The sequence below is a fragment of the Phaethon aethereus genome (genome assembly GCF_964289735.1).
Source record: "Phaethon aethereus genome assembly, chromosome: 13".
Taxonomy (NCBI): Eukaryota; Metazoa; Chordata; class Aves; order Phaethontiformes; family Phaethontidae; genus Phaethon; species Phaethon aethereus.
Genome location: NC_138589.1, coordinates 7,314,067 through 7,333,652, shown reverse-complemented (window position 1 = coordinate 7,333,652; position 19,586 = coordinate 7,314,067). Strand labels below are relative to the sequence as shown.

At 37.7% G+C, this 19,586-nt stretch overlaps 1 protein-coding gene across 1 annotated transcript in view; it reads left to right on the top strand.

Moving 5' to 3' along the window:
• Positions 1–3,413: 3,413 nt before the first annotated feature.
• Positions 3,414–19,586, top strand: part of ADCY7 (adenylate cyclase 7) — a gene marked incomplete at its 5' end in the record, with an annotated part of 31,789 nt that continues 15,616 nt past the window's right edge. Inside the window, 10 exons of the mRNA XM_082005909.1 lie at positions 3,414–3,584; positions 4,823–5,023; positions 7,073–7,237; positions 8,056–8,205; positions 10,490–10,638; positions 10,953–11,064; positions 13,828–13,955; positions 14,199–14,357; positions 17,876–18,008; positions 19,301–19,486. Of these exons, the coding sequence (XP_081862035.1) occupies positions 3,414–3,584; positions 4,823–5,023; positions 7,073–7,237; positions 8,056–8,205; positions 10,490–10,638; positions 10,953–11,064; positions 13,828–13,955; positions 14,199–14,357; positions 17,876–18,008; positions 19,301–19,486 (1,554 nt within the window). The remainder of the gene's footprint in view (positions 3,585–4,822; positions 5,024–7,072; positions 7,238–8,055; positions 8,206–10,489; positions 10,639–10,952; positions 11,065–13,827; positions 13,956–14,198; positions 14,358–17,875; positions 18,009–19,300; positions 19,487–19,586) is intronic.

The window sequence follows — 19,586 nt, the reverse complement described above, 5'->3', positions numbered from 1 at the left end:
CAATCTTCTCTATCCCAAGTCTGTGTTCCAGAAGGTTGCTGGAAAAAATTCGGAGAAGGGGGAAGAGCACAAAAAGTGGTGAATTTCAGCTAAGACTATTAAAATTTCTTAAAAAAAAAAAAAAAAATTGTCTTGTATGTTAATGGAAAGAGGTAATGGCAGTAATGTTAAAAAAAAAAAAAAGGCAAAAAGATGTTTAAGTGTTTGCAGTGGTTTTGGAGCTGAGATACAATTCCTGTACTAATATGTGTGTGTATGTGTATTTCTGTTGTAAGATGATGATTGGCAGGTCATTTCGTTTGTCACATGTAAAAATGTGTTTATTCAACTAATGCATAATGGCATGATTCTCAAGTAGCTAGTTTTGTGTGTTGCAAGTAATTTGCAGCTTAAAAAAATTAACTTGTACTGAAGGAGCACAAGTTGCTCTGTGGTACCTTTTTAAAAAAGGGGGTGGTAGTCACAGTGGTAGGTGGGATGCAAACTGAAACTAGTTCAGAGTTGAATTACTCATCTCAAAGTAGCATTTATGCAGCGTATTATAGATTCTTGGTAAACCAATAAAGTACTGTTTGGGGGTTCCCGTACCTAATAGGGATTTGAGAAGAATATGCTATGCCTCAGGAGTCATTCGTGATTACTTGCAATGTAAGATATGAAGATCAATGGAGGAATAAACAAATTGATAAGGTAGCAATCTCTTCTTCTATTAAAATGGATTAAACCATTGCAGAGACATGTCTCTTCAACTTGGTGTCTGTAAAATTCTTACACAGTATTCAGAGATAGTTCCAAGCTGCCATTTGACATCTTTTTCATCTTTTGAACATTAGGTAACTGAACCACAGCCACAGTATAGTTCTGTGAAGAATAGAGATTGTCCCTGGTATTGGTTTTTCATTGACATACTCAAAAGAATAAATTGTGGAAAGCAAGCTGTGAAGTAACTTTTCTTGGATTTCAATATTAAGTAGCCCAAGACAGGATTATTTGTCTCTCATAATTGCGAATGTATTACTGCTTAGCAATTAATAGTTATTTTTAGAAAATTGATTTGGTTCTGCTAACTGGAAAAATTGCCTCTCAAAATACCTATTATCATAAAAATTACCCTCAAAATCATATTTCTGCAAGTTTGATAGAGAACTTTTTAATTGTTTTTTTTTAATCTGAAAATACACATTTAGGGGAAAGTGGGACAGCAAGTCTCTTGTCTCTTATGTAAAGTGGATCACATCAGGCAATTCCTGCACCCCCACTCTCATGGTAAAGGCCGTTCAGTGAGGTGTCTGCCCCTCTGGTACATCAGTCTCGTAACCTTCCCACTGTCTGTAGTGAGTTGTCTTAGTTACTGAAAGACAAATTAAGATGAAAATACTTGCCCTTATGCACACCTTCTCGTAGTTTCCTCTTCAGAAAAAAAGGCCTACACTCAAGTGAAGCAATTCTGCAGTCACCTGTATGACTTGGAAAATGCGTTAGGGCGTGATTTGAATGTTTCAGTTTCTTCTTGGCATCTCCTTTAAGTGTGGGTTTGTGATTTCTGAGATGCATTCACACACCTTTGCAAGAGCATTATTATGCACAGGCAGATGGTATGAGTACCAGAATAATTTTTTCAGGTAAAAAGTGAGAAGCCTTTTATTATGAAGAAAAGCTCACTAATAACCAGTACAGGTGAGATATTAGGTGTGCCATTAACTATACATGGAAAAGATGTATTGAAAGATGTCTTCAATTTTATTTTGGCTTGTAATATATATGTGAGTTTATTCTGGGTGTTACTGAATAGGAGTGATGCAATATGGTCTTTTCTCTTTTTGTGATTAATCCAAGTTTGTGATATACTCTGGGCAATAAGTTGTAGATACTAATTTTGCTGCAAAAGTGCACTTTTTTTTTTTTGTCCAGTCTCAGTATTGGTATATCTGGTTTTGCCTGCTTGGTCTTTAATAATTGCATAGTATGCTAGTGCTTGGCGCTATTTACATAGGCTAAATTACTCGGTATGGTTTCTGAAACTTTTTCTTTAACACCACTTTTGGCAGTTGTGTGAATGCAGTCTAAACACATGTGCGTGGTTAAGCATTTTGCCTTTTGAGAGGAACAAAGCTAAGATTTGGCTTTTCTACAAGTCTTTTAGTGTGTTCTTTCTCCCCAGAGCAATGGCCTTGGGCACCATGGTGACAGCAGTCAAGTGGCAGAGAAGCTGTTGTCCTGTTTATCAAGTTTTAATAAGACTTCTGAAATCCTGGTTTTCATGCTTCCCTCCATTCCATCCCCCTCCTTTTTTTTGTTTTTATGTCTCTTGGCATTGAGTGAACTATGTTCATGAATCTATTTGAAAAACATTGGTCATTAGTAATTAACAATACAGTTCATTCCTTAATGTTCATGGTTAACAGAACACACCTATTGCCTCGGAAACGGTATTAATGAGAGCTGAAGGAAATATATAGAATTAGATGTGAAGTGTCTTTTAAAAAAAAAAAGTTTAATGAATTTTGGCTTGGACAGCTGTATTCTCATTTTCTACGCCTTTGAACTAAAGTTTGAAAGCAATAAGAGAAAGGATTTCTAAAAGATGCATATTTTGAAAAAATGCAAACAATGTGTATTGTGGTTAAAGATTTTATCTATATCTACACATACACACAGATGTACACATCATTTCAAAAGAGTTGTTAGTATTCTGTTACAGAACATGCTCATGGAAACTGTCACTTGCTCAAAAGGAAACAAAATAAATGTAGTACACTTTTCATATGAAGATGTTTCAGTTGCTAAAGAAAGGCGCAGTGGTGTGCGCAGAGCAGCCATTGGCGAGCGCTGCCTGCGCCCTGCCTCTGCGGCTGCTGGGCAGTGTTGCCCATGTACAGGGCTGTTGGGGTGGAAGCCCAAGAAAGAGCTTTTAAAGCTCGCTGGTTAGGGCATGCAGATAGGAAGCTTAAGGAATGTACTTTTTTCTTTTTTCCCCTTGGGGAATGCTGTGTACACGTAACTGAATAAATAAATTTAATAATACTGTCTCTCTGCAGAGTTCATCCCAGGAAGTGAGATTCAAGCTTATGGAAAGGAGTTAGAGACTTGCAAAATAATAATAATAAAAAAAACAAACCCACACCAAAAACTTCTGTCTGCACAAATACAAGTTGATCTAGTGATTCACGTGTGGAGCTGATGATGAATTGCTTATGGTTTTGGGGAGGCTTACTCTTTTGCTTTTGGTTGCATTGGAAATCTGAAGTTAATGCTCATGAGAAGTAAAATCAGAGAACGTGGGTTACTCGGCGTGCCTAAAGATCGCAGAGGCAGCAGTGAAAAGACAAAACTTCTCTTTGAAGCAGTAGCTTCAGCTGTGTCTTGTTGCGTGCACTGGGAACTGAGAGAAATAGCAGCCAAGCTGGGAGAAAATGCCAGCTAAAGGTAAATACTTCTTCAATGAAAAGGATGACTGCAGGATATCAGACCCACTCTATGAGAAGTACCGCTACACGAGCCAGCAGCATCCGCTCCTGCTATTGCTGCTCTTCATTGCAATCATCTTCTGGACTACTCTAATTATAATCTTCTTTGTCACTGATGTGAGTATACTTTTTTTCTTTGTGTTCAATGTTTTCAAAGATGATGAGGAATCACTATAACGGCACACAAAACATTTCTGGCTAAATAATTTTTTGAGCCACATCGTATTGGAGTTGCAATGTTGAAAGAAATCAAGTAATTGTGTATGTAATGCTGCGTATGTTTTTGAGGGGACAGGGAAGAGAGGAGACTGTCAGACACATGCACAGTTATTATAAGGATTGTTGTTTCTTTCCTGTATGTTATGAACACATCATAATCTCTGCTAAATGGTAGCTATGATAGTAAATAAGTAATAAAGGGGCAAAGGAAGGAACAAGTTCAAAAGTTACAATGTCCTGCATTTCTAATATTTTCTTTTGAGAGTCATCTAAGAAATGCAAAATAATATAGTGATTCATTGGTTGTGAATGCCTGAAGTGATTTTTCTTTTAAGGATTTGTAGATATTCATTGCTGCTGGTTTTTGGGGGTTTTTTTTGGTAGTAAAAACACAACAACAATCTCCCAGTACAATGGGTGATCTGTTGAATCAATAGTTAGCAAAGAGCAGGGATCTTATTGGCATAGGAAAGATGCAGCTTAAAGAATTTTTTATCGCGTAGTGTAATACAATTTTCTGTAAAGAAATTGAGTGTTCTTCAGGCCACCCCAGTTGACAGCTGGTAGAAAGGGGAGTTGATTTAAAGATAATGTTGTAAAAGGTAATAAGCTGTTATAATCCTTCATTGCCTTCTAACACTGTCTTTAAGTCTCTCTTTAGCAACAAATCTAATTTTACCAATTGCATTTGTATCCCTTTTAGCTTTTATTTCCTAAAAAAGAAAAGAAGTAGCAACACCATTTGTATGTTACAAGTCATGCCCTGTAAAACTTAGGAAAAGAGCTGTTACACTCCTTTTTAGCAAAGCTTGAACTTAAATGCATTTAATTTGGGTACATCTGCATTGTACAATATAGTATAGTTAGAACTTAGTTTAAAAGACAAAACCACTGATTTGGGAAATAATAATGGTGGAACTGTGGTTGACTGAGTATCTGTAAGAGTATTAATTATATTATCTCTGTATGTGTGAATCTCAGAAAGTGTTAATGCTGCCACAGCTAGACTACTTAAGAACTCAGGTTAGCATATGTTAAAGCTATCTAAGTTGTTTCCAGGACAGTATAGATGCATTTTCCTTTTCTTCTAACGCGGGCATTTAAACCAAATACAACACTTTGTTTTGCTTTTGCAGGAAGCACATTATCATCTTGCCTTCATTATTGCAGTATGTGCTGCTCTTGTCATATTTGCAGTCATGTACTTACTTTTATGTATTGAGTCCCTATTTCGGAGATGGCTCACGTTATTTGGAGTTATGATTTGGATTTGCTTCTTAATCGTAGGATACGTATCTCTCTTTGAAAAAGAAAATGATTATCAACTGTGGGAACAGGTATGTCTATCTTGTTCATTCGGGTACTTAGTTAAAACTGGTAGTCAGTATATACGAATGTGTCTGTGTGCTTTATTCTTCCTGAATGTTATATCGGCTTACTTTTCTCTTAAGATTTAGGTTCACTTTCGTAAATTGGTTTTATTGGTTTATTATAGTCAATTTTAGTTGGTATTCTGTATTATAGTGAAAATACATTTCAGCTGAGAAAATTGAAGAACCACATAAATCTATGCGGAAATTGCATCTTTAAGTTGTAATTTAGTTATATTTTTATTTAAGATTTTTACTAAATCTTAATTACTATGAATTAATCTTTATGAGGATTTTTCATTAATTATACTTACTTTGTTAATTTATATGGGTTGAAGTGGTGTTCAAGAGACGCATAAAGGACTCTACAGCTGGGTGTGCCCTAGGGAGCGTGTTTTCAAATCAGTGGGAGAGGTGAAGCGAACAATAAGAATTAATGACACATCCTGGCATAGTTGGGTGTGGCTAAAGTTCATTGCTTACTATCTCTGATCAGAAGACGGGCGATTTCACGATGCCAAAAATATAATAATCTGTAGGAAACTCCTCCTAAGCTCTCATAATGTAAACAGAAGAGTCTTTAATGAAATAAAAATGACTTTTTATCTTGTTTTACTGACTCTTCCCCTTCCCCTCTTTATTTCAAATAAAGATAGATACAAATTATCAGTTAAACAACCAAAATCTGATTTGTATTATGGCCTGGATCCAACACCATGTATTTACAGTTGCTATTCAGTATTTTTTAATGTAGGGAAGAAGCTATTACCACAGGAAAAAACAAAATTTACTGTTCTTAACTATAAGCACAAACATGTAATGAAGCAGGATTTGGTTTTGCTGCTTTCAGTGCTGCAGGACAATGTCTTGCGTTGTTGTCATGTGGTAGTAATTCATTAATATTGATTTAAAGCCTAAAATATAAGGAGACTCTAGATTAGAAAGTAGAAGTGAATAGGTTCATTTCAGACTTTTATCTCAAGTTATGAATTTATCACTAATTAAAGCTACTGTTTAAATGCGGGTGTGACCTTTGCTTGTCCATGCTTATAAAACTATTACACAGCGTTGAGAACATTGTGTGATAGGGGTTGTACGTATGGCAGAAAAAGATTTTTTTTTTTTTTTTAGTCTAGCTAAGATAGTAAAGATGAACATGAAAAGATTACTTTTGTTGAATGAAAACTTTTATTCACTTGCTTGTTTGTTTGTTGTTGTCCCAACCATGCTAGCTCGTCTGGAAGACATTGAAGTGCAGTCTGGGCCTTGAGACTTCCTTGAAGGAAGCTCACGTCTGGAACAGCACAAGTTGAGCTGCAATGTTGAGATGGAGCTGAGCCAGGAACAGGGCAATATTGTCCTCCGATCAGGGTTGTTAACTTCCATACATATGAGCTAAACACTATAACAAACCCGTAAATATGGATTTAAGTTTTATAGATCTTCCTTCCGATCCCTAGCAATTTAGTGGACCGTTGCGCATTTTGTAAAATCTGTGCAGTTAAATATGTAGTTAGTGGCAATAACGGTTATACTCTTGTGCCAGCACCAGGACGTGTTGGTTGGTTTTCATCATATACGGAGTAAACACACACATGTGATCAGGTGATGTTAAAATTAGAATAGTAACTTGGAGAAGGTGAGAAATCTGATTCTATTCAATATTGCCATCCTTGCAACACTCTGTTCCTGATACATGATGTACGAAGTGCATCTTCAGCTGTAATGGATAAATTAAGGATGGAGGGCAAGGACAACAGAAAAAAATAAAGGTGATATGTCATGGTAAGCTGTCTTATCTATGAATCTATAGCTGCTAATTCCTCCAACACTTTTAAGACTACCACTGTCCTTATGTTTTAAATTCTGCTTTTGAAAGGTTGGTATTTAATTGCTCAGCCTGAAAATGAGCAAGAATCCTGCTACTTCCCTCCTTGTTCTGTAGTGATTTTTGGCAGGCGCCTAATAACGTGTGTGTGTGATTCTCTCTCTTTTTTTTTTTTTTTCTTTCCAAAGGTGCCATTCTTTCTATTCATAATCTTCACAGTTTATACCATGCTACCCTTTGGGATGAGAGGCGCTGTCATAATTAGCGTTCTTTCTGCTCTCTCCCATATTATTGTTCTAAGCATCGTGGTAGGCATGACTTCTCAGGAAAACAAGGAATCCATTCTATTTCAGGTAAGGAAATACTACCTGGTTAAGTAATTAAATATCCTAGTCATATTACCATTTGATAGTGGCTTAACTATACTGTTTAGGTAAGTTCCAAACTTCCACGTGGATTTTCCAAACAAATGGATTTGGAGCTTGCACCCGGTATGTTTTGCACGCTTTTCATAAAATTGCAATTATTTTCATCTATAATGCATATTGGTTTTCTGACCTAAGTGAAAGCAGCAGAATTACTATTTTAATTTTTTAACTAAGTTATTCAAAATGTGACAAACTCTGTCACAGTCGTTCTTTCCAATCTGTGCTGTTTCAGATGGGTCCTATCTAACTTCATCTGGCACTGCTTACAGGGTGGATCAAAAGGGCCATTGCTGCCCTGGGGAGTCAGCAAGCCCTGGGAGTGCTACTGGCTGCTTTCAGGGTTCCCAACACTTATTAATAGGGTGTGTTCAGAGGAGCACCCCAGCTTTTTTGATGCAGGTGTGTGTGTCAGGCTTCACACAGCATGCTGACGCATGAATTTGTAGACTGGTTTCTCCCTAAATCAAACACCGATGCCTGCAAACAAATGCTAAACGATGGAGCAGAATTTTCTGTTTCATTATACTACTGTATGTTTGTACAGGAATGCCTGTGACTCTGAAAGTTAGCAGGTATTTCCCAGGCACATCCTGGCTAATTGCAGCACTATGACTTGGTATGTTACCGGGTAAGAGAAAAATTGAATGTGGCCTGGGATTGATTGTTTTTAAGGAACTAGCACGTGTATTAGTGAAGTGTCAATGACTGTTCTGCAGTAGATAAATATTTTTCTTCTTGTGCAGCTACTTGCCAATGCTGTCATTTTTCTTTGTGGTAACTTGATGGGTGCATTTCACAAACGCCAAATGCAGGTTGCTTCGTGGGATTTGTATAGGTACACACTAAAGTGCATTCAGGTCCGAATGAAATTGAAGATTGAAAAGAGGCAACAAGTGAGTGAACTAATTCATGTTATGAATTGCTTGTTTTCATTTCTAAAGTCTGTATAATTTTATAAGGCTGGTGACTAATGCATGTTAAAAGGCTTGGTCCAATCTTTGTGATACCCACCTAGTATCAAAAATAAAGTTGTGCCATTTGTAACAAAAGAAGGAAGTTAAAGGGAGGAAGCTGTTCTCTGTGGCTTGTCTATATGAAAATCACAGTATTTGTAACAGGAATGTAATTGCCAGTTATTTTAGTTACTTTTTTCCTAGTACAACATGTTACTGGGACTGGCCCAAGGTAACTTAAAAGAACATGCCCTTAATGCCCTGAAAAATACTTGTAAGGTAATTTCAGCAGTTAGTTTCATGCTTCCCTTGGTTGCATTATTTTTGTTTTGAATTCTAAACTATTATTTGTTCTTGTATTTTCTTGTCTCAAACTGTTTTTCTTTTGCTAGAAGGAGAAAATTTGAGCCTAAGGGAGAAAAAAATTGTATAATAAATTACAGTATTCAAGTATGACATAGTTTATTTCCATAAACTCCAGTGGTATTTAAAGAATAAAGAAGGAACATGAATTTCTTACTGAGGAAGGATTGTAAAGAAGTATCAAAGCTGAAACTAGGGTGCTTTTCCTCTTTTATCCTGGTATAAGTAGGGTTAAGAACAACAGCTCTAGGAGGCTGATGTGTGCCGAGTTCTCTGCCCACCAGTTACTAGATAAAAGGAAGGGGCTGAAAAGTGACTGACTTGATCGAATTGGAAAGAAGAAAATGCCACACTGCTAGTGTGATCTGTCCTCTGATGCTAATCTTGTTAGATGAGATGACAAATCTGCATGAAAGTCCTGGCAGAATTTCCCCATGCAGCAGCCAGGGAAGCATCTAATCAGCTTACACAGGCAGTGTGCTCCCATTCTTTGGGCTATGTGGTAAAGAGCATAGTTTGCTTTGTGGTTGTGTGTTTTTTTTTAATGGTTGCTTGTTTGAAGTGTAGATGTGCTTAAGTCTATGGATGGCTTTCTTTTAATCTGTGTTGTAATTTTCACTTTCCTTTTTGCCACCCACTTTTTCTCTGTGAAAATGATGTGAGAAATGCCGCTCAGGGTTCATCATCACTTCCTTGAAAACTGGGTAGTGTGTCATCCTCAAATGGCCCCGTTACGTTCGCTGGGGCTCTGCTCTCAGTTTAAATTGTTCCCCAAGGTTGACTCTCCTAGTATTAAAATGCTTGAGGAGGGGAAGGAGGTGATTCTGTTTCTGGGGGCAGCCTCACACTAAACTGCTGTCTGTACCTACTGTAGTCTAGTGCTTGATGCTCAAGGACTCCCTCCTCCCGGTGTGATCCCAAGGCATTTCTTTTTGGTGGCAGGCACTGGTTAAGTAACCCTGGCAGGCTACTGGCATCTGTATTCTGCTGCGTCAGCTATTCAGGAGAAGGGGACAAAGAGTTGGTCCAAAGGGACAGCGTTTTACTCAGTTACTCAATGTTTTGACCTTGCTGGCGATGTCATCTGAAAAAGTTCCTGCTTGTAGGAAACTGCTTGTAGCTGTTCCACACAACATTTCCTCTTCCGTGGTGACTGTCTCTGGGGCAGTAGAGCCCTTCCAGTGTTACAAGTATTCTCTTTTTTGTCTTCCTCTTTTGCCCAGCAACTTAGCAGGGTCTTCTTTGAAGAATGGGCTTTTAAGTCAAAGCCAGTGTAAAACAGTGCACTGAATAGTCAAACAATGTAAGTGGTTTTTGAAGAGTCTGTAGTCTCACTCGGTTCAAAAGACTTTATTTTGGGGGCATCAGTTCCTGGTTCATTTAAGCTAAAGCAGCATGTTTTTGACACTTTTGTATCTGTTGCTGCCTTTCCAGCATTTGAGAATTCATAAGAGTTTTTAATACTGTGTAGATTGTTCATTATAGAACATAAGCTTTTACCAGAAGCTTTATCAGATGACGTTAACATAACACAGAGATTGGTGGAAAAAATAAGTTTTCATTTATCCAGAAATTGTAGTACTGAATACTGAATTTTTGTGCATGTCATTACAGAGATATGCCACATCTAGGTCGCAAGAAACAAAGGGAAAAACAACCTCACTTAACTGTAAAATCAGTGATTTTGAGAACGGAAATGTAAAAGCCTTTTTTGGAAAATCTGACATTCATTACTCAAAAGCTATTTGAATAAAGGCATTTTGGTTTTTTTAATTTGTTCTTGCAGTCACTAAAATCCTGCAGTTTCAAATTTACTGTGTTAAGAATTTTCCATAATTTATTTTTTTGCCTCTTCTCTTAGGAAAATTTGCTTTTATCCATACTGCCAGCTCATATCTCTATGGAAATGAAGCTAGCAATCATAGAGCGACTGAAGGAAACTAATGATAATAGGCAAATGCATGACAACAACTTCCATAGTCTATATGTAAAAAGGCACCAAAATGTTAGGTAAGTGGAAGCTGTAGAAGTAATTGTATTAATATAAGCTGCTGATTCTTATCAGTGTATATGGTCCAGTGAAACTAAAATTTGGAGGTAGTCTTTCAGGCTGAAGTGAGCTTCTTTCCTGTTGTGGAAGATCATGTGTCCTGAACTCATGTGCTGTCTTCTAGATCAGTTGAGATACTTGAGCCCTTTTTTCTGGAGTTGTTTTACAAAGAGAGATGCTTTCTCTTAAATGCATTTTAATATTTAAGCTGACTGTGGAATAGACATATCTTCATATTTCAATTGTGTTGTTTTTTCCCTTTGTTCTTGTCTAGCATTCTTTATGCAGACATCGTAGGTTTTACTCGCCTTGCCAGTGACTGCTCTCCTAAGGAATTAGTAGTGATGCTGAATGAACTTTTTGGAAAGTTTGATCAGATTGCAAAGGTAAGTATTGCAGTTTGTTGTGCAATAGGGATAAAGGCCACCTATGGAAAAACAAGAATTCTTCTCTGCGTGACAGAAGGCAGTTGGTGTTAGTGCTTCTGGAGTCAGGAAGGAAAGACTGCTTTGGCTTTAAAGCTAACTAGCAAAATCACATTAAAACAAAATTTAAAACAAAAATACGAAATTTAGCAAGATATTGTAATTTCAGTTGTTAAGTCTGGAGGTTTATCTGTATTGTTCAGGGAATTGTCTGATGGCAATAAATGATTGTAATAGGGCTGTAAGAGGCGCTGTATACAAGCTCTATTTGAGGAGCTTTGCTGTGTTCAATTAGGATTTTTTGTTGGCTCTACAAATGGAGAACTCTCAGGCACACATTTAAATTCATAAATTCAGTCACAGTGCATCAGACCAAGGAGTTCTTTATCTCAGGCGTAATAATTAGTAATGGATACTTACAGAAAAGTGTAAGAAAGGGAAGTAGATTAAAATGGTGCCTATTAAGACATACCCTCATTAAGGCCCTTCAGGCTGGCAGTAGTTCTTGTAACTTCCAAGTGCTGCTTAAGGTTAATTTCTTTGCAGTTGTCATCACAAACTGAGTTTTTGAGCCTCACATTGCAGGGACTGTATCATATACATGGTTGCATGATTGACTCTGTGTGGTGACTTCTGTTATCCTGTAAAACTGACCCTAATCTTGGATATATGTTCTGTCATATCCATTGATTTTTCTGTTAGTATTATGAGGCAAATATGGCTTTAGGAAAATAAATGCTGCATTTTGTTGCAGCCTATGTGACATCAAAAAAACAAATACCAACCCAAATTCCGATTCTAGAAATTAGCATTAGTAAAGCATAAGCCAAGACTATCTATCAAAATTTCCCATTGTTTAAAGATGTTGATTTGGTTTTGTAATTGAGTATATTTGGATATACTGAATGCAAATTAGAAAATTAATGGATTTGGAAAATCTCGGTTTTGTGAAATTCTAAAAATTCTTCAGAAAAAGTGGGAAAACTCTATTAATATAGCAGAAGAGTGAAATTACTTTAATGAAACCTTTGTGGATGTCATTGAATAAATTCTTAAATATATCACTGATTAAAACCCGGTTATAATCCTAGTTAACCTTTTTGATTAAATGACATTGCTAATCTTTGTATTTATATGAATTCAGTTGCTGTTAAAACGTCAAGTACTGGAAGATAAGAGAGTCATACTAACTGTATTGTAATTGCATTGTTGCGAAGCAGCTTCTTAGAACACACAGAATAAGTCATGTCGTTTTAGTTGCCATGAGCTTTTTATGCCACAGTAGAAGCTGAGGTTGAAGACATTTGGTCATTTTTTGCAACTGTTCCTCAGATACAAAACCAGAAAAGATTCCAGATTTTGAGTGATATGTTTTAATTTCTCACTCCTTTTTGCACATTAATTTCTCACTCCTTTTTGCAAATTGCACTGTTTAAAAAATGTCCGGATTTAGTGAGTCTGGGTTTTTTGCAGCTCTGTGGTTGAGCTGTAAGAAGAGATTCCTGCTTTTTATGCTGGTTTTGTTCTGCTGGGGAGTATTCACAGTCGTCTTTTCCATAATGTAAAAATGTTGTAGGCTCCAATTTACTTAATAAAAGTCAGTAGCTAACCTGGACACTGAGCTGGATACTGAAGTCTAACAGCTCTAATCTAGGGCAAGGTTCCCCTGTTGATCTCTGGAACTGAAGCACGGGGCTATCTAAGCTCATCCCTTGCTGCAATGCTCAGAATCTACAGCGTGGCTTAAGATTTTGGAGAATGATGGTTGTTCTCTTAAGACTTCACTGATGGGGGAGAACAACTTAGGCTGGTGAATTGTCACTGATTTGGGCTGGTTGTAAATTAGGGTATTTTGGAGATGATTGAAGAATTGCTGGGCTGTTCCTACAGCAGGGTGGGTTGGGCAGCTGAAGGTGTCAGCTGGCCCAACTAAAGCCATCTCTAGTCATTGGTCAAACACTAGACAGCCTCGCAGAATTAGCCCTGGCTTGCTTGCAACCTTGTAGTTAAAATTCTTCAGTAACGTTTTAACAAAAGACACTATGAGGACCTCTTCGCTCTTGCCCTTTCCTCTCTCCAGCCAGTAATGGACAGCAGTATCCTCTGTTGCACAGTTAGGAAAAAGTTTTCTGCTGCCAGATAGTACTACTATTTTTTGTTAGCAATAGCAAACTGTAGTGTGTGCTGGCTTCCTCTTCAGTCGTGTTTGAAGCAAAAACTCCTCATTTTGCTTTTGCAAAGCTACCAGGTGGGCATCTTAATTCCTAATTCCTCCCTAAATTCTGTGCAGGTTTTACAACACTGCAGAATATTACTTTTGAGTCTGCCATGCAAAAATTGAGAAAAAGGTGAACAAACTGCTGATAACTCAGGTGTTAAGATGAAGATTAAAAGATAGATAAGTAGATTTCATCCTTTAGATGGTAAATTCTGTGACAGTTTTTGGGTTTGTGGGGTTTTTTTATTTATAGCTTCTCAGTTGCAAACAGTTCCAAGAATAAAGTCAGAAACTAGTATGATGATTTTATTTCAGAAATGCTTGAAGTGGTCATTTCTGTTACCCTCCAGCGAGCAATGTCCAGGCATTTGGATGTGAGAAAGGAGAAGTAGGACTGAACGAAGCCTGACTTTCTCAAAACTATATAGACAAGTCCTAGTTTTGGTGTCATTAGCCTACTTGCAGTTCACTTTTTCTTGTTAAATATATTTACCATGATTTCACAGGAGAATGAATGCATGAGAATAAAAATCCTTGGAGACTGTTACTACTGTGTCTCAGGCCTACCTGTGTCCTTACCGGTTCATGCCAGGAACTGTGTTAAAATGGGACTTGACATGTGTGAAGCAATAAAGTAAGTATAGCACAGAAGGCTTTTTAAAGTTAACAATGCTATGAAGATATTGAATAAAGTAATTCTTAGTTTTCTTGTCAATATTCAAAGTGTATTTATTAGCTGTAGTATGCATTAGGTCGTAAGTTTGTCTCTTGTCATTGCACTAAGTGTATAATGAGACTAAACCTTAACGAATCTCCAAGAAGGAGGAGAGAAAATCAAAAGTGTAACTTATGCTCTAATGCCCTCCTCCCTCCGTAGGCAGGTGAGAGAAGCCACAGGAGTGGATATCAACATGAGGGTTGGTATTCATTCTGGGAACGTGCTCTGCGGAGTGATTGGCCTCCGGAAGTGGCAGTATGACGTCTGGTCACACGACGTGTCCTTAGCAAACCGTATGGAGTCCGCAGGCGTACCTGGGTGAGGATCTTCCCTGTCAGTGCTGATTCACTCTGTCGTCGTGGTTTTCATAATCCTGGTTTATGAGTCTGGAATTTTTAACTGTGCCATGACACAAATCCTCATAATGGGATGATGAAAATAGGAGAAATATGTACTTACCAGAGCTGTAAAATATGTTAATATTTTCTGGTTCTGTTTTCAATGAACTATAAAATTCTATTCTTAGGCAAGTGACTACTGCTTGACCTTCTCTTCATTGGAGAAATTTGTGTGCCTTCAGCAGTGCATTATATTAACTTAGTTAATCCATATTGTGCACAGGGATAATACTTTATTTGTAAGTTTAGCGAAAGAATAGATGTGCTACTGATGTTGACAAGGCAAAGCTGCATATTTACCTACTGTTAATGTATCGATCAGTCCCACTTGATTTATATTAGCTATATATTCACCACCACCACCCCCTCAAGAAAATACAACTTGGAGAGTAAACTGCAGCCTGATGAGGAGGAAGCAAGGATAGAACTGTCGGTTGTTGTGTATTCTCTCTGCATAGCGTTTGTTATGGGCAGAGTGGTCAGGAAAGTGAGTACTCCTGAATGGAGCAGAGGCAAAGCAGTAATGTAAGTTGCCATGTGCTGCTCAGCTGTGTAGAGGGTTGGGTCTGAGGTTGCTATTCATGCTGCCTTTTTGAAGATGCTTATTGAAAAGGACAAATATAAATGTATTTTAAAAACACTAGCACTTTGTATTTTCTTCATTAGGAAAGTATACTTTTTCCCCCCCTATTTTCTAAATTGAACTTGGGGATTAGAATTAAGAGTTTCCCTTTTTCCATTCCCAAATGAGACCATAATTTTGTAGGCTTTTGGTAGTCTGTGCAAATTAGCACTTACTAATTGAATGGCATTCATGTGGATAATGTTTAAGCATTAAAATACCGGTTTCTCTTGGAAAGTGATTCTGACCAGTGACATTATAGGGTTTCTTATTATTTCCATGCCTCAGACAGCTTTTAGGTATATGCTTGTAACTTAAAAATTAATTTTTGCAAAGTGGTAAGGGGATGTATCAAATTATTTTCTTGCATTGGTGACCGTAACAGAAAGCCAACTAATTGGAGCTTGGTTAATAGTTACAGTACCATCCAGGTTGAGTGTTCTAATGTGTTGATTCAGCATGGTTAAACAAGAAAACAGAGTTGTAAAGTTTCTTTTGTTGGTAAAGCAAACAACATGATTCTGAATATAGCACGAAAGCATACTTTTCTTAGTTGTGTTTAGGACCAGTGCCTAATCTTGAAAACTTCAATTATTCCATTACATTCTTTGTGCTTATGTTTGATCATCTGTTAAAGAACAAAGCTGGTTTAGGTTGGCTTGCTGATTCTGAAACATTACACTTCCTATATCTATACGTCATGTGTTTCAAAACTAGCCAGAGGAAACCTTGCATGTGTGGAAGACTGAGCCTTACAGGGAGGACAGGTTTCTATGTCATCCAAATGTTGTGTTATATTTGTTTCCTGCTATGTGGAAAAATGATGTGTCTGGGATTCCCCATTCCAACGTTAGATAGTCTTGCTCCTTTGGAAGCAGAAGTTTTGTCATGGGGAGCGGTTTGAGGTTTTTATTTAAAATAGGAAGTAGGTATGTTTTGGGTTTCTGTAAATGAAGGAATTCTAGATGCTTTTGAAAGAATGCAGGAAAACTTCTGGCTATATAAATATTTTATTTCCATTGACAGTATCCTTGTTCATCTTCTTTCTGATTTTAAAAATTATTTGCATTCATAACAACGTAATACACTAGTAAAGCAGAAAGGACTGGTGTAAAACCAAAATTAAAAATGCATTCATGACCAATTCTCTCTAATATGTGTATACCTGAAAGTTCAAAATACCACCCTATTCTCAGGTGTGGTAGCATAGGAAGTTGAGTGCACTCAATGTTGGGTGTTCTGTGCTGGCGTGGTAGGTGCAGTAGTGCATGTTACATCTTGCCTTTGAGAGGCAGCTTTAGAGGTAGCAGCTTTTGCTTATGTGCTGATCCTGGAATCCAGTAAGCGTTAGTAACTGCTGAGAAATCATTGGCATAGTAATTTAAATGGAACGAAGTTCGCAGTAAGATTTGAAATGTATGTCAGTGTGTGATTTGGGGAAGAGGGGAGAAGCAGCTTGGTAAAATGGAAAATGGTGGATAGTGAGCAAATGTACCACCTTTTGAGATAAGTGGAAAACCACAGAAAACTTGCTGCAGTACAGGACTGTTTTTTAAGGCTCAGTTAATACAGACATCACCCAGTATGCCTCAGTCCCTACCTATGGGAGAAAATGATGCTTTAAAGCAAGCTTTAAAATTTCAGATTTGAGAGTTTGCTTTGGCTGCAAAACTGCATAATCAAGGTAACAATTGAAAAAACAGGTTTTTTTGAGACAATTACCAGTAAACAAATGAAAGCACACATCCTCCATGCTCCAAAACTCTTACCTTTTGGCTCCAAAAGGATTGAGGAATCTTTTGTTCTTTCTCATGGGAAGCCACAACCAGTTGTCTCCAGGTCTTGGCTAAATTATCTTTAGGGAAACCTACATGCAGCATAAGGAAGAAGAGGCAGGTGGGACAGTGATCCCCTTGCTCTCTGTAGTTAGGCAGGAGTGCTGCACACTCCCAGCTTCTATTCTGGAAATGTTCTTTTCCCAGCTCTGTGCTGACAGATTGTAGGACTGACAGCACAGTGTGTAACCCCTCCGTGCCAAAGGAAAGTGAGAAAAGCTGTGGGAAGATGAACAATGAGAAAATAGAATATGAGAGAAATGCTGTTTTATGAACACACTCAAGTCTTTTGTTGAGAAATTCTATGGAAAGATATTACTGTTAATGGATATGGAAAGATGTAATTCAGGATACCGACCTAAATTATGTTTAAGGGAAATTGTGAATGGGAACAGAAAAATACTAACTGCTCCCCTTCGAAGTGTGTTGCTGTTGTTGCTGTTATGCTCTCCTCTGATTGTTTCAGTCAGAAAAGATAGACTTTCAGAATTATCCTTCTAGTTGACCAAAAAAACTTTTCCAGCTTTTTTTCCAGACTTTGTAACCATTTCCTCCCCTCCTCATGCGTTTCTAGCATGAGACAGTCCTCGCTTATGGTTTGTGAGCTTTCCTTTCAGCTTTTGCCATCTGAAACAACCTGCCTGTGAGTCTGTCTGTCTTGTCAGTAGTCAGATCTCCTTTGATCACATTTCTTCTTGTCTCTTAAACGTGTCTGCTTATTTCAATTTAATTTTATACTGATACTATCTCATTCTGGGAAGTGTTTTTAGCATACTTGCTATGAGAGATGTGCGACAAAGAACTGCAGTAAAGGATTGCAAATATGTTTTTTAAGTACTGGCAGAATCTTGCAGTTGGCTGCCAAAGCACAAGATGGCTGAAAAGCAGAAATGTCAGCAGTAGCCATTGAAATGTAAATGAAATGCTTAGTGTGACCTTTCTGTAAGTGTTTGGGTCTCTTGTTCTTTCTCCTCTTCTCAGCCGTGTACACATCACTGAAGCAACATTAAATCACCTAGGCAAAGCTTATGAAGTAGAAGAAGGGAATGGACACCTGAGGGATCCTTACCTTGAATCCATGAATATCAAAACCTACTTAGTGGTTGATCCAAGGGTATGTGTATGTTTTTAAACATATATATTTATTCAAATATATACATACATTTACATTTTAAGAACATAGGTGTTTGTGGTGCATACACCTTTTTAATTCAGGAACCGAATTAAAGCATGGTATGAGTCATCTGAGTAGCTTGGATTTGGGACTTAACATCTGAAAACACATCCTACTGTTTTATCACATGACTCTTAGCTTGAAGGTAATAACCTCTTATGTGGCCCACATAGTCAAATAAGTATTTTTACTCTGTGTATTTGCGTGATGTGTCTCTCACAAATCCAGGTCAAAAGGGGTGATGAGGTCATAAAAGGATACCTGTATTGTGTGCCCACTTTCAGATAAAGTATTCCCTGTAAAATAGCTTCTGACATCATCTTCCTCACTATCTTGGATGTGAGATTCACCTTCTTTTCAAGGTATAAAGTTAGCAACTGTTGGTTGCCCCTTTAGAGCCTGGTAACTGTAAACACCCAAAGTATCGCTATTTTGAATCAGCTTGTGGTTGATGAGTAAAATACTTCAAAAGAAAAAAGAATGAAAATTACAAACTTCTTTCCTTCAGGATCTTTACAGGAAAGAATAGTATAGAGCCCCTTTTAATTAGCAAGAACTCAGTCTTTGTTGCATGTTTTATGTACTCAACACTGCACGCCCCCCTCCCACCATGTACACAAGCACATATTCTCAGAATGAGGATCTAAGTGTATTGAAATGGTCCCTGCTCACTTGAAGATGTGAAATGTTAGAGAATAACCAGTCATTGATGTATTGGTTTATTCTGTAGTTTTAGCTTCCTTTTAGACCCACAAGGTTATTGCTGTATACCCTGTATATACTGCCTGACCCTTCACCTGTGATGTAGGGATATAATCTAATGTTGAGTCTGTAATTTGTGGGATCTTCTCCCAACCACTGTTGCGATACGCCCTGGCTCAGGAGTTGGGAATCCTTTTCCCCTGCTGTTGTGCTGACTGCAAGGAAATTGTGTCTGTTCATCAGATCCTGCGATCTCTCGCATCATCGGAAATAAACCAGGAAGTTTGAATGTTGCAGTGTTACAAGCGAAGGCTTGTAAAGGCAGCTGAAGCAAATTTATTATGTCATGATTTGCTTTAGCTCACATTAATTAAATGAGATAAAGGAATCGAGGTTGGCTGACACATTGCTGATACGTGTTCAGAATCCTCCTAAATGGCTTGATTTTATAGTCCTAAACGTCTCAAGTACACAGAGTTTGTAATTGGTATCATTTTCTGTTTTCTAAATGAGTGTGTTTTTTCTGTTAGTCCAAACAATGCATGTCAAATAATCATCTCCCTAAAGCAAGAGTTAATGATGGGCTGAAGATGCGAGCGTCTGTTCGGATGACACGTTATTTAGAGTCCTGGGGAGCAGCCAGGCCCTTTGCCCACTTGAACCACAGAGAAAGTGTGAGCAGCGACTCTTCAAGTTCCCAAGGAAGGCAAAGAAAGGTGAGGTTTGAAGTAATGATTGTCATCCTATACTTGCAAACTGCTCCTCATGTCTGTGGTGTGAAACTTGAAATCTGACAGGGGTTTTGTGGCTGAATTT